The sequence below is a fragment of the Meleagris gallopavo genome, chromosome 3 (genome assembly GCF_905368555.1).
Source record: "Meleagris gallopavo chromosome 3, MGAL_WU_HG_1.1, whole genome shotgun sequence".
Lineage (NCBI taxonomy): Eukaryota > Metazoa > Chordata > Aves > Galliformes > Phasianidae > Meleagris > Meleagris gallopavo.
In genome coordinates this window covers 35,716,086-35,731,012 of record NC_139406.1, presented here as the reverse complement: position 1 = coordinate 35,731,012, position 14,927 = coordinate 35,716,086, and the positions used below count along the sequence as shown (strand labels likewise).

The 14,927-nt window shown below is 41.3% G+C and overlaps 1 protein-coding gene across 1 annotated transcript in view; it reads left to right on the top strand.

Annotated features, from left to right (window-relative positions):
- PARD6G (par-6 family cell polarity regulator gamma) overlaps positions 1-14,710 on the top strand; it is a 58,489-nt gene extending 43,779 nt beyond the window's left edge. Inside the window, exon 3 of the mRNA XM_085220643.1 lies at positions 11,919-14,710. Within this exon, the coding sequence (XP_085076769.1) occupies positions 11,919-12,778 (860 nt within the window). The 3' untranslated portion in view covers positions 12,779-14,710. The remainder of the gene's footprint in view (positions 1-11,918) is intronic.
- The last annotated feature ends 217 nt before the right edge of the window (positions 14,711-14,927 follow it).

Sequence of the window (14,927 nt, the reverse complement as noted above, 5' to 3'; positions counted from 1 at the left end):
TCTAGGGGAAATGTATGCTACAAGCCAGACTCCCGCTTTCATGGACTGGCTTTTTGATATCCATAATGCCCGACTGCTCTTCAGTGCCTTACTCTTTCAGTGCATTTTGATTACTGTAAGGATCAGGATTTTCCAGATTTCTTTCTTGCCCAGACAAGCAGGTGATTCATAGCCACAGTCTTGTTCTTTTTCCCCATTTTCTTTCTTAAACTTCCAGTACTGCATCTGTATATTGAAAGATGGAGACTAAAGGATCAGGGTTATTCCTTTCAGCTTAACCTATCATTTGACTTGCTGTGGCTAAGGGCCTGACTCCTGTAAAATGATACAGACGAAGCCAGATGAGTTCCCTCATGAAGTTTGTGTGTTGATCTGGATGTTAAATTACATCCACCTGAAAGAAAACCTGGACCTGTGCAGATGATAAACATGATCTGGATGGGTAAAAGTAAAGTTATCTCTTTCCTACTTCTGATATGTGCCCCGCCCCCCATCCCCCATTGCATGTGCAGCACTCTGTATTAAAATGGTGTTATCTGCTGAGCCAAGGGTAGGTGTCATTAACTTTGAAACCTGTTAAACCTGTCTCCTGGTACTCTATCTGCTTAGAATGGGAGGAAGCACTCAGATGTTTTTGGTTTGTGCAGAAGGTGTGCTGTGTCTGAGAGTCATGTACAAAATGCCATGGTTCTGCATTACACATTTTTGGCTGTTGTTTTTCCAGCATTTGTTGGGCTGAACATTTGCCCAGCGCAAATACTGGTTCCTAATGCTGATCTCCACAGTGCAGCCACAAAACTCTGCAGAGCTGGTAGGCTTCAAATAAGCTGCTTCATTAGCTAACGTGCTAACGAATGCAGGTGAAATACAACACAACTCAGTGTTGAGTGTTCGTATTTCTTCCCTGCTGCCTACCCCAGAGCAAAAACGTACAGTGATGGCATCAACCTGTGAACCAGTGTTTTTGTTCTATGTAACTCTTTGTCTTTATGTAACTATTAGTCTCCAATTTCTTTGTCCTTGGAACTGTTTCTTCCTGAAGATGGGATACATCATCAAATAAAAATTGTCTTGGTCACCATTTGGCTCGTGCTGTGGGAATTCAGTATGAATTTAGTAATAACTGCCTGATCTTACTATTAAAGAGCTTGCCAATTCCTGATGCTGTCTAGCAATTTAAGAGAATGAGGCAAGGAAAGGCTTGAAAAGGAACACTGGGCTCTTGTCAAAAGAAAATAGAGGGGTTGTAGTCATTATTGTTCTATTTAGGGGGTGATGATGTGAGCTGTGTGTCTGTGGCTGTAACCCAGGAGGCTGAAGGCAGAGGAAGTTGTCAGGATAAGAGGTGAGAAGTCGTGAGCTGAAGTTAATAGGAGCAGTTCAGTGTCTCTGGGCAAGGACACAGCTCGTATTGAAGCCTGTCCGAGTCAGTTTGTTGTATTGGGGAATAGTTCTGTTGAAAGCATTCTTGGAAGCAAGCTATGCAGTGTAATGAAACTAAGATCTAACATACTGCATCTGTTCTTTTCTGCATTTGAACAGTACAAATCCCTCCTCCTTCCTTAGAGCTGCTGGGCTTTGCGTAACCTCTGATGTATTCTCCAGGTTTTTAGCTTAACCAGTGGGATGGGAGCAGTGTCTCTTGTGAACAGCACACTTTTATTTTTAGCCCTTCAGGATTCACCAATTAGAAGTGCTTCTTGTAATTTGACTTCTCATGCAGGATGCCTTTACTAAAAGGTGACTCTTCTGGAATTTACAGTGCTCTAAATCACTTTGCGTGTGCTGAAGAGCTGCATGTCTGGTCTGGCCACAGCTCAGTTTTTTCAGGCATGGGAAAAGGCAGCATAGCCTGTGCCCTTCACCTGAAGGAGGGCTCAGGCTGTGAATGCTGTCTCCTCTTTTAGGTACGCAACTGCACCCCCACCCTAATGATATAATTTAGCAAGTAAGCTTGGCAATGACTCAGTGTTATCGCCTGTGTAACAGGAAAACTGAGGTTGTGAAGGGAATTCCCAGTGTCAGGAATAACGGGTGCTGTACCCAAGAGTGGCACTGGCAAACTGCTCTGTTTGTAGCAACAGGATAGCATTGCTAGCACAGAGTGGTGTTGGAGCCTCCGTGCCAGGCAAATCGTGAGAAACTTGCTGCTGCTGGCATGGCTGCATTCCCATTCAGAAAACTGGCTTGGCTAGAAGCAGGCGGTCTGTGCTGCAGTGTGTGGTATGGCATTGCTGATGGAATGTAAGGAATAACCTGTGCTCCTTGGGAGGTGTATTGATGCTAGCAGCTGCCAGCATTGATGTTTGTTAAGGAGACAGAGTACTTGCAGGAGGCCAAGGGCTTGGTTTGGTAACCAGATAATGTGCTTTCACAGAATCACAGAATTGTAGGGGTTGGAAGGGACCTCTAGAGATCATCGAGACCAACCCCCCTGCCAAAGCAGGTTCCCTACACCAGGTCGCACAGGTAGGCATCCAGGCGAGACTTGAATATCTCCAGAGAAGGAGACTCCACAACCTCCCTGGGCAGCCTGTTCCAGTGCTCCGTCACCCTCACCGTGAAGAAGTTCTTACGCACATTCGTGCGAAACTTCCTGTGCTGCAGCTTATGTCCGTTTCCCCTCGTCCTGTCTCCACGTACCACTGAAAAGAGACTGGCCTCACCACTATGGCCGCCACACCTCAGATATTTATAAACCTGGATCAGGTCCCCTCTCAGTCATCTTTTCTCAAGTTCACTTAGCCTTTCTTCATAGGGGAGATGCTACAGACCCAGTTCACTTAGCCTTTCTTCATAGGGGAGATGTTCCAGGCCCTTCACCATCTTTGTGGCCCTCTGCTGGACTCTTTCCAAGAGATCCCTGTACTGGGGAGCCCAGAACTGGACACAGTACTCCAGATGAGGCCTTACCAGGGCAGAGTAGAGGGGGAGGATCACCTCCATCGACCTGCTGGACACGCTCTTCTTAATGCACCCCAAAATGCCATTGGCATTTCTTACATCTGAACCAGTAAATGTCAGCTTCGCTTGCTGTGTTTCATGTTGTGTTCTGATATCATGGAGCCTGATCTAATCCTTTAATTTCTGAACAATCACTTCCTGTCTGCCACTCCCTTGTTTATATCATGTGCTCATAGGGAGAAACCCTGTTTTAAGGAAAAAAGTACAAGAGCCACTAGTTTACCACACCTAAATAATGATGGGGCGTCTCAAAAAGTGCTTAAAGGAAGAAGCCAAATTTGCACCACTTATGAAACATTAGTTCATTTGTGTTGTTTTTTCTTCCTTGCTTCGGTGTTAACAAACAGTGCTTGATATTCTAGAAGAAAAGCTTTGCAGTTGGAATAGTGGTGGCCTGAGGGCCATACATACCCCTCAAGCATACTAGTTCTGCTAATACCACTGACGCTGGGCAATTGAACAATACTCTCTGTTCTGCCTTGCTTGCAAGAGCCCTCTCTGGTGTGAATTTGCCCAAGCTGCAGCCTTTAGTTAGTTTGTCTCACAGTTGGGCTTGGAGCCCTAGCCTGTCACAGAGGAAGGAATACAGTGTTGTAAAAATAATACTGGAGCAATCACTTGGTCAAGAACTCCACACAGCTGGTCCTTCTGCTGGGATTTCCCTCATCCTTTAAGCTGACAGTTGGTAAAACTTTAAAAGTAACGCACTGATTTTGCCTTCGGCTGTAGAAGACATGCAGGCTATATATTGTTGTTGGCAATCTTGCCCACTGCAAGGGGAGTTGTAGCTCTGGGTACCTCTGGACTCTCCTAGAAGCTGGCTGGTCAGCTTCACCAGTGGTACCCAGTAAAGAGGGCAGCCTTTATCTGCAGCTCTTTGCTTCATACCACCAGTGCTTCGAGATGCCCCAGAGGCAAAGCTGGGAGGGCATTGCTGCGGAGGCCCAAGCTGGGCAGGCAGGGAGCACGCAGCCTTCTGGCTGGCCTGCAGGGTGTTTAGAGGTCGTGATAGGCAAGTGCTCTAATAAATGTCTTGTGCCATGCTTGCTTTGAAATCTTTTTAATTCCATGATAAGAGGCAGAATCTGGATTGTGTTTACGGTCTGATGATTTGGAGGCAGGAACCAGCAAAGTGCTTTGTAAAGCAATGTACGTGCTTTTTCTGCCTCCCCTCCAGTGCAGGGTGTATGTGGTTTTAATGCATCTTGACAGTTAAGCTATAAAAATATGATGTGTCCTTTTATTTCTTTTTTTAGGGAGAGAAAATGAGTCCTAGAAGAATTTAAACTGTGTGAAAACTTACTCTTCCCTAATAAAGTGAGGTAGCGACTTTTTAGGATCGTCCAGAACAATGAGTGTAGAAGAGAGTGCCATTTATTCCTTCGAGTCTTAAATCTTCATTAAATATGAGTTTCTCTCCACAGTTTGGGTAGTGTTTTGTTTTTTATTTCCAGTTATTTTTATGGAAATTTATAAGTATAAGAAGGTGCTTCCTAGCCTGCCTGTCTGAACTAGCTTGGGATGAATAAGGTGTTAGTCAGCAAAAGAATGCATGAGAAAGAGATTGTTTTCTATACTGCAGTAATTCTTCTTGATAGTACCCTTGTATTTCATGGATCTGATGCTTGCAACAATTGAATGACCCCATTGCTGTGGTTGTGAGCTGTTTCAATCTTTTAAAAAGGTCTTGTCCTGGCAATATTGTGGTTTTTTGTCTTTTCTTTTTAACTAGAAAAAAAATCTTAGGTAGGCAAGAATCGTAGTGGGGCAGGAAAGGAGATAAAACCCAGTGAATTTAGTAGCTGAGCCACAGACACCAGGGAGGTCGGTAGGTACACTGCCTCCAAAGCTGGTGTTCCCAGCTCTGGGGATGTCTTTTCCTTCCAAACAGGAAAACAAGTTATATATGCTGCAAAAATGTGATTAGCAGTTACCTGCATACAGTGTAATAAACAATTCTTGTCTGTTGTCAGTTTTGCCTGGAGCCATGGAAGGAGGATGACTGTGGAATGAATAGAGCACTGTGGCAGAAAGCAGCAGGAGGGAGAGCCTAACAGCATGCTGAATTTGGTTTCCCTTGGGCAAGCTGCAGGCTGCATTAGCGGGGTGACTAAGGTCCTGCCTGCCCAGTGTCCCTCCTCTGCTGCCTGTTCCGCAGAGCTTAGGGGTGGTCTTCACTACTGATTATGCTATTCCTGAAATTAGGAAAAGGTTCTGTTTTAGGGTCTGTACCTTCAGGGTTGTGTTCTGACCAGGTGCAGTACTGCAGCTCCTCCAAAGCTTTTCATTGGACCTATGGACTACCTTTATTTTATGCTCCCTATCATGGTGCCTTTCCAAGCTTTTTTTGCAGTTTCTTCAGAGACTCCTGTGAGACTTTTATCTTTCTTGTCGAATGTATAAAGATTGTATTTTGAATGAATGTGATCCTTAGGTGATTTTCTTTCATTACTTTGTGTTTTTTCAAATATCATAGCTATGGAAAAAGTAGAATGATATTTTCCCAAATCTGCTCTGTGTTTCAATCTGTTTACCTTTCTTATCTTCCAAATGTGTGCAAAAGTAACTATTTTTTCTGGTACTGTGTGGGAAACAGTCACATTTGGTACTCACAGGCAGTAAGAATCTTATTAAAGCAGTAGATACTGTTATTTTTTTTTAGTTTAGTAGGAGTTACTTTAGCTTGGCCTCTTCGTTTTTGTTTAGTTGTTTTTTGCTTTGCACTGGGTGTAGCTGTTTTGTTTTGGAAGTAAAATATTTCCTTTGCCAATGTATAGGGAGCAAGTAGTAAACAGCAACTGCCTGGTCTTCTGATGGAATTGAAGAGGTCCCACATCTTTGTTGCAGGTCAAAAAATGAGCTAAATGATTAAGCCAAAACTCAAAACCTGCAACTGTCTATTGCTTCAGTGCTGTATCTTTGGCATAATGTGGTTTGTGCAAGGAAGCAAGAGGAAAGGGGTCATTGCACATGAAAATTAAATAGGAAGAGGACCCTGATAATCTTTTTCCTTTAAATTAAGATTGTCTTGGCAACGTTGTCCCAGGGAGAAAAAGAAACCCAAACAAAGACCATTCTGGTAGAGATAAATGTGTTATCTAAGGAGAGTGTACCTCAGATATAATAACAGTGGACTTGGCAAAACAACTGAAAAGCCTCCCAAGCAAGCAAGAGGCCACAACTTCACCTATAAAACAAGGAATCTGAGAGTTGCTTTTTGGCTTACTAAAGGTGGGCTGTGTGAGGGCTTGTAGGAGGTGACGAACACTTAGAGAGGTACAGGCCTGACCACTTACATTTGTTAGCATCCTCTTCCTCCTAAAACCTCTCTTATTAAGGGCAAACTTGCAGGTTGAGCAACAGCTTCTGATCCTTTGGAGCAGCACTGCTATTGCAACATAAAGAGTCTTCTGCCAAGGGAAGAGGTTCAGCAAGGGAACAGTGGCCTCTGATGACAAGTAGAGAGAAGTGCAGTAGGCTGCATATTAAATTCCAGAGTGATTGTCCCCATCCTTGATACAAGTGGCTTTGAAATATCTCCTGTGTGTGTCTCCCACTGCAAAGAGAGCCTGCACCTCATGCAATTATACTTTTGCTTGCTGTAACATGTGAGACTAAGGAACAAAATAATGCTCACTGTTGTGAATGAGAGCAGAATATTTTGAGTTGATAAACGTGTCGAGTGTAGAGATGTGCATACGTATTCCTTTGATTTTAATCCTAATCAGATAATGAATGCTGACTAGATAGGGAAGTATCTAAGTGGGAATTTACCTTTTTAATACTGAATCACTGTAGGAGGTTGCTTCTCACAGAACAGCAGTTTAATAGGGGTTAGGCTAGAGTAGGGTGGTGATCTCAAATTTTATTTCTAGCTCAGTTATTTGGTGATATTTGTTTTCAAAAATGTCACTGTGTTTACAAGAAGTGGGAAAAAAATCATTTTAAAAGCAAATGAATTGAGATTTAAGATAGTGAGAATAATACGCCCTTGTATTAGTTTGAACTTGTCCCATTTGATCTTGGTGCTTCCAAAGCCCCACTGAATGTCATATGTAAGCTATAATGTTCAGGTGGTCATCCAAAGGCTGCTGAGGGTGTATCTAAAGGAACTGACACAGCAATGTGATGGAAGAGAGTAGTTAAGCATGTGTGTGTGCATGCACACCTGAGTGTGTTACTTGACCTTCTAATGGAATAGCTTCTACAGCTGCTCTACCTGCAGTGTTTTTTGGATTGGTATTCCAGAGATTGCTGGCAGCATACAGATGATTTTAATATTCCTGTAACGTGGAATGCTATGTTAGCATTTAGATAACCTTATTTTTTCCCCATTAAATGCTCCTTGATGAGTGATACTGGCACAGGACTCATGCCTCCCTGAGCCATAGTTCACTTCATATCTGTTTCCTCTTTAAATCCCTTCACATGCGGTCAGCTTGCAAGTCGCTAGTGAGAGCCTGCCAGCTTATATGTTGTCTAATTGCTTTCACAAATGTGGCTGACTTTGATCTTTCTGAGAAAATAGACACTGAATACAACTCGTATAAAGCACAGACGGTGTCTGTAGAGGGGATGTGGAAAGGTAGAAGGGTTAACCGTGACATGTTCCCTTGAAATGGTTTTATGACTGCTGCGAATTTGAATGTTCTGTAATAGAGATCTGCTGGATTGAGGGGTTACCCTTCGCTATTAATGACTCATTGGCCTCCTTCCCAAGCTGCCTGAAGTGCTGCTCTCCCTAGTGGAAGTAATTTTGTCTTTGAAGTAGTTTCCAGAGCTGTCAACTAATGTTCCACAGTTCCCAGAGGAAATAATGAGCCATGAGTGTATGTACACTGAAAAAATGGACTCTGAAATGAACTGTTCCTATAGGAGCCTGGCAGTCTGCTTCTCTGTGGAATTCAGCTTGTTTATACAATCTTATCTGGCTAAGCTTTGGTATTTCATCTGGCAGGCAGCTCCTATGAAAAGCAGCTGTCCAAGCAGTGGGAGTGGTGCTCCTGGTGGCTTTTTCAGAAGGTCTATAATTTCTTCCTTCATGTAAATTAAAGAAATACAATACTCTTTTGGCTACAACCAGATGCTCTAAGCAGTTTTCTTACCCTTATAAATAGCTCTTTAAGTATGCTGTGCTGTGATGTACTCTGTGACTTAAGAATAGGGTTCATGACGGCAACCAGGAAGAAGGTATAATGTATTTTGTAAGTCATGGGTTGATAACAAAATTGTTGGAGGAGCAAATACCTCAAAGATGTGGGCATCTGTAACTTTGTAGATATGTTTTAAAAGAAATTTGTTTAGTAAAATATCCATACTTGAAAGCAAAAACCTCCTTTATTGGCTTTACTGCTGCTGGACAAGTGGAACTAGTTCCACCAATTGAGGTGAGAAAACACCGGTATAAAGAAAACTTACCACAAGTATATTTCTATGTGAAGAGAGCTGTAGCATATGTACTCCCACCAGAAAGGTTCTGATGGGTAAATAGGTAGTGACAACTATTTCAAAGAAAGGAGACAGGCAAAAATAAAATAAAATAAAATAAAAAAGGCACAAACATTAAACAGGAAGGATGCAGCCATCCAAAGCACTTAAAGTTTTACATAAGTCATTGCCAGATAGCAGAATGTTCTGAAAAAATGTAGTTTCTGTGGAGAATTGGTGCAGTAACATTCAGTGCCTACAGGGAGGAAAAAAAAAAAGAGGAGGGTTTTTTGGTCTGTAGGACAGAACTGGAGAGCAGATGATTCCTTCTCCAGCTGTGGTAAATGTTTTTTTTTTTTCTGTAGCAAAAAGTGAACAAGATGATTTGCTTCCTATTGAAGATAATGGGCCCAAATATAATTCAAATCTAAGTCTTTCAAAATTCAGTGGTTATCCATGATTATACAGTTCACAACATATCTGTGTCTGGAATTGCACTGTATTTTGTACAGGAGGCTGTTTGGCGCAGTCTGCCACGTTGTAAAGAATGGAGGCTGTACTCAGCACCTAAAAGTTAATTCTCCTTCTGTCATCTGTGCATCACATTTCACTCTGACCACATTCTGGACATAGAAAAACACGACACCCTGTAAAATACGAGACATTAAGTACTGCTTAGATGTGCCACTTGATGGCACTTGTCCTGCCAGCGTGCATACAGATTTATGTAGCCTTCATTCTGCAAAAGGAGGACTTGATATTGTAACAGGAGAAACATGAAATACAAGCTTTGTCTGGTTTATATACTGCGTACTTGCCTTCCTTGGGATCAGGATTCAGGCACAGTCGGTTTTGTTAGCTAAAACGGCATTCTTGTTTGGAATCCTGCATGGTGAAGAAATTTAAATCCTAGTAACTGACCTTCATTCAAAGCGTATTGTTGTAAATCATGCAATGGTAGGTAGTTTTCATTTTGGTCTGATGCATGCCATCTGAACAGTTCCTAACGGGAAGGAGGTAACAGGCCACTGTTTGACCACCTGTAGCTGCTAAAAGGCGGTGATATTTGGCTGACTTCTCCCAGTTCTGATGAGGAAGGAAATTTTTCTTGAGATTGACTTTCTGCTCCCCCAGCAACAGCTGATGTTAAACTTTAGTATGGATACTTGGCTTTATTCCTGCTGCAGAAGTAGAAGCTTGGAACAGCACGACAAGCTGTTTTGTTCTAGCAGGTCATCTTGAATACAAGCAATGCAATAATCCCTGTATTGTCGGGGAATGTGTATTTCATACTTGAATTTCTTCTAGAAAATAGTTAATTGTGTGTTATTGTTTTTTCTTTAAAAGCTCTCCAAATTGAGTCCCTTTCTCCATCCTGCAATAGGTTTTAACAGTTTTACCTTTTAAAGTTGGGTCTTCATCTTTCTCAGTAGTAGTCCCATTGAGAAGCAGAATCAAAAACTGATGCCTGATGCTGTCTTAAAAACAGATCCAGTCAACAGTGCACTGACTTCATTTTTTAGCCTTTTTCAGCCCTGAAATACTTGAATTTAAAAAATGGTCAGTAATCCAGCACAACATAACTTCTCATCTCTCCTTCTGCCTGGTTCATGTTTAGAGGAAAATGAGCATTTTTGTGGCAAACTGGGCTCTTTATTATTAGTGGTGGTGGTTATTTTGATGTTGCCCAGAGGTCAGGAATGCTGGCAGTCATCTAGGGAGACAGATTAGTGGGCTCAGCACAGGTGAGGAGGTCATAAAAGCAAAATAAGGACTTTTTTTTGTCATTGCTTTCATTGCTCAGCCAAAAGAAGCAACTTCAGACGTGTCCCACCTGTACGTGTCAGATGGACCGTTGTGCTTCTCTGGTTTACCTGTGACATTAATACTCAATTACGACAAGCTTGAATGTTGTGAGAATTAACTCTAGGTTGTTTTTGTTATTTTAAGGAGAAGAAAACTCTTGTCAAGAAATCATCTGATCTGATAAAATGCTTGCAGGCCAGTCTTACTCATTCAGTCTTAATAATCATACACAGAGGTGCAGAGAACAGCTACGTGGGTATTGTCAGCAGAGAGAGGGATGACTGGGGCATGCTTCATTTTACCTGCAGTGCAATGAACTGCAGTCACCAGACTGATGTTCTGAGTCTTAATGACATGCAGCTTTTAGTTTGAGTTTAGTTTTCCAGTGGTGCAAGACAGTTTCAAACATAAACTTGCATGTAATTTTAACTTTACCATCTTAAAATGAAAGCCTGGGGTAAAGTTTGCCTCGGTAGCATGCTTTTTTCAACCTTTATTGGCTAGAGATATTATTTTACTTTCTCAAGTGTTGTTATGCAGGATTAATTTACATGAGCACAAGCTTCACCACACTTCTGTAAACTAATCGTACTTCTGTATTTTACTGCTTGTCTTCAACAGTAAACTTGAAGTCTGTTAGTTTTTATCTGAATAGTGTTAGCATGTTTAAGCCCCTGGTGAAATGCTTTTCCAGCTAGTGCTTGTGCTTCATGTTCAAAATATGCACAGTATTTTTAATGTGAACTGCAGTGGCACATTTTTTTTATACTAGATAATTCATGAATATTTAGGTATTGTTTGCGAAGCACAAAATGAGTTTCTTATATGGAATAACGTGTCAGTGGGCATTTGCATATTGTTCAGCTGGTTTAAAGTAGATCACTTTGCACATGCCCTGGAGATACATTGAATACATTGACAGAGACCAAAGTATTCGAACTTCTGCAATAGATCTGACAAAGGCTGCTTCCCTCTGGATTTTTCTCAAGGGTGGGAGGGTTTGTGCAAGCCCGCATCTGTTCTGTGCTCCTCAGCATATGGACTATGCAACAGGGCAATTTCTCTCTCCCCTCATCTATTTTGCTTGGTGCCTTACTTCCACAAAATCTTTTTTTTTTTTGGAATTTGACACTTTAGCACTGTTTCTTCAGAAATTAAAGTATTCCAAAGAGAAGAGTGCAGCATTGATAGATGGATATTAACATAAATCCCTTAGTGAAAAAGGCTAGGCTAAAAATACATAACCAGCTACTCTCTCATACCCTGCTTTTGTGTTTGTGCATGAGGTCTGCTATCAGTTAATGCTGTGGTGGATATTAAAATATTCTTTCGTTCAGACTTCTACATTAGGAATTGTGTACACATTTTTCCCCATTTGACATATATGTATAAAATTGCTATGTAACTCTGAAAATATGGTGTCATATAAGATGATGTTTCAGGCTTGCAGCTGCAAGTAATTGCATTCCATACAAGAGTATGGAATCGGAAGTCTCCTTCCTCAAAATGTGGAAGAAATATGGATAAGGCATTGGAAACAGCTAATTCATTCTGAATGATGTGTCGATGGACTTAAACTGAAACAAAGGTTAGGGTAAGCAGAAGAATTTGATTTCTTCCATGTTTTTAGGAGTACAGCTTCACTGAACCAGAGTTAGGAGGGAAAAGTCCTTGCAGTTTGAATAATTCTGTTTGATGCAGTGGTACGTTTTATCTTTCAGATGAAGTGGACTACAGTAATTTTGGGACCAACACGCTGTCAAGGAAGAAGAAGGCTCTGGTGACGCTCCGCAACGACAACCTCCGCCGGCGTCCTCACATTAATATTGGCTTGCCTCACGATTTTAGGCCCGTGTCTTCCATAATCGATGTGGACATTCTTCCTGAAACACACAGGAGAGTGAGGCTGTACCGACACGGGTGTGAGAAACCTTTAGGATTTTACATACGCGATGGCACCAGCGTAAGGGTTACTCCTCACGGACTGGAAAAAGTACCTGGTATCTTCATCTCTCGTATGGTTCCTGGAGGCTTAGCGGAGAGCACAGGCTTGTTGGCTGTAAATGATGAAGTCCTGGAAGTTAACGGCATTGAAGTAGCAGGAAAGACTCTCGACCAAGTCACAGACATGATGATTGCTAACAGCCATAACCTTATTATCACGGTCAAGCCAGCGAACCAGAGGAACAATATTATTCGGAGCAGTAGGATGTCTGGTAGCTCTGGGCAGTCTACAGACAGCACCGCCAGTCACCACAGCTTGCCTACATCCCACGTACTGCAGAACTTCCACCCTGATGAAATGGAGAGTGACGAAGAGGCTGACATTGTCATCGAGGGCGGTCTGGAGCCACAGCACATTCCCAAACTGCACAGCCTTACTTCCAGTAGCCTCTCTAGAATCAATGGCAGCAGCCTTAGCCACAGACTTCAAAGGGACCTGGTGCTCAACAGCAACTCCGGCCGAGAAAGCAATGGCAGCATCCACAAATTACTCAGTTCCTTAAAAACTGATCCCAGACACAGTCTGGTTATTCCCCGAGGTGGAATTGAGGAGGATGGGACGGTCATTACGCTTTAGTAGCAATTCCTGCAGCTCTTTTCAGTCTTAAGTGCCAATGGGGACAATTGACTCTTAGAACTTGTTATGCACAAAACAGCTGATACTCTCATAGACCTCACAGGTGCAGAACATTGTTGCTGTCTAGGAAACATGGCGTTTGCAGTTAGGCAGAAGACTGTCATGCACTGCAAAATTGATCAGGAGTATGCCGGAGTGTAAAAGCTGGTTTATATCTCAGTCCTAAAGTGAGAAGGCAAATTAGTTGTAGTTTGTATAAATCTAAGCAGTTTTACAAGCTACCACTGGCAGTGCTACGTGCTTGGGTTTGAATGCATGGGTGGATGTATTTATACACGCATGTATATGAGTTAGGTTTTAATAGTAATAACAAGTGTCTATTTGAAGTGGAATCTGTTTTTCCTCTGAGTTTTAAAAGAGCTCTTCTCAATAGCGTTACATACAGACCTTCTGCTAATTTGTTTATACCACATTTGCAGTGTTATGTCTAAACCAGACAAGCTCTGCAAAAGTAGTTTCCTGCCACAGTGGTAACAATGGTAGGGAGATGCTGCAAATGCATTTCCCAAGTGAAAAAATGTATATATGTTTTAAAGTGTAGGGAGAGGAGGTTAGAGGATGATGTTATTGCTTTGAGATCAGCACCACCTGCTGGTCAGAGGCAGATCTGCCTGCAACACAGATTTATACTATATGAGAAAACAAAATCATGACAGTGAGAGCTTAAAACTGTTCATTATGTGTCAAATGTATTATTTTTGATATTTATTAGATAATACCTCTTTTCCAAATTTTCTCACCATCTCTGTTTTTTCAGTATCAAGTTCATGTGAATTCTAGGGATACATTACACGCAAGAAGGTGAAAAGAAATGGAAGAGTACTAGGACTGTCTCCTTCCCCACCAAGATAGGCTCTTGCTGTATGCGTAGGGCAGCCTAAATCCTCAAGATCCTTCCTTACAAAAGTTTGGTCAATTGCTGTACAAAGGAGGGATGCTGACTATCTTTCAAACCTAACTTAGAATAGTTCTATTGTTTTTGAACTCTTCTAGTAATCATAAAGCTTTATGTCTACACTTGATTTCTAGAAACTTAAAATAATCTTGGATGTTGGCGATGGCCAGACATCCCTACTGGATGCTAGTTACGGGGTAATCAGTGACTGCTGAGTGGATAACTGTTCACATCTGAAATGCCATGAATTTATTAAAATGATCAAATCTAAAATATTTTGTTACATCTCAATCAGTGTAAGGAGCAAAATATAAATGTTTTACAATGTATTTTTCTACTTTTAGCTTGTCATTTTCTTTTTGTTTTTAACTTTGTAGTACATTAAAGGTTTTTTTTTATATGGTGGAATAGACATTTCTTAAATATTGTATGAATATGAAAATTCAGAAGTCTTGGTTGAAAAAAAAAAAATTACATTCCATTTTGGAATATGTAATGGGTGGACAAAGGATACATGGACTAATTGATTATTGCTAATTTAGAATGCCTGTGGAACAACCGGTCTTCTGCTCATTGTTAAGTATGTTTGGGACATTGAACTTAGTATGTTTCTTTTAGATTTACTTTAAAAGTTTATTTTAAAACTCTTTAACTAAACCTCTTCTAGGTTTCACAGCAGTTATAGAGCTTTACTTATTTTTCCCAGCACAGTAAGAATAGCACATTGATCCTATGTCTTAAATACACGTTTGTACTTTACCAAAGGTTTTCATTAAAAAAAAAAATAATTCCGATTATATTAGTGCAGTAAAAAGCTGAATAGCTGGATATGCTTCAGTCAGTCAGACTATCTTATCAGGAGGGTTTTGTTACACCTTCTTTAAATAAGTTGTTTTGCCTGGCTGAGGGTTACTCATTTTGCCTTATTTAATTGATGAAATTGTGACCTGTCTGCAATAAAACATGCACTAAGCTTACTTTTGTGCTATATCCTTTCCCTTGTCCTGAAGGGCAGGAGTACGGTATTTCTGTAGGAGTATCACACTTCCTTGGTATGTTTTTTGGGTATGTTTTTGACAACTTCAGTGACATAACCATTTCAGGATTGCCTCTTGCTGTAACAGCGCAGACAGTACAGGTGAAAAAACAAAAGTTTTTCCTGCCTTTATTAATCAGTACTGTTGCACTGATCCC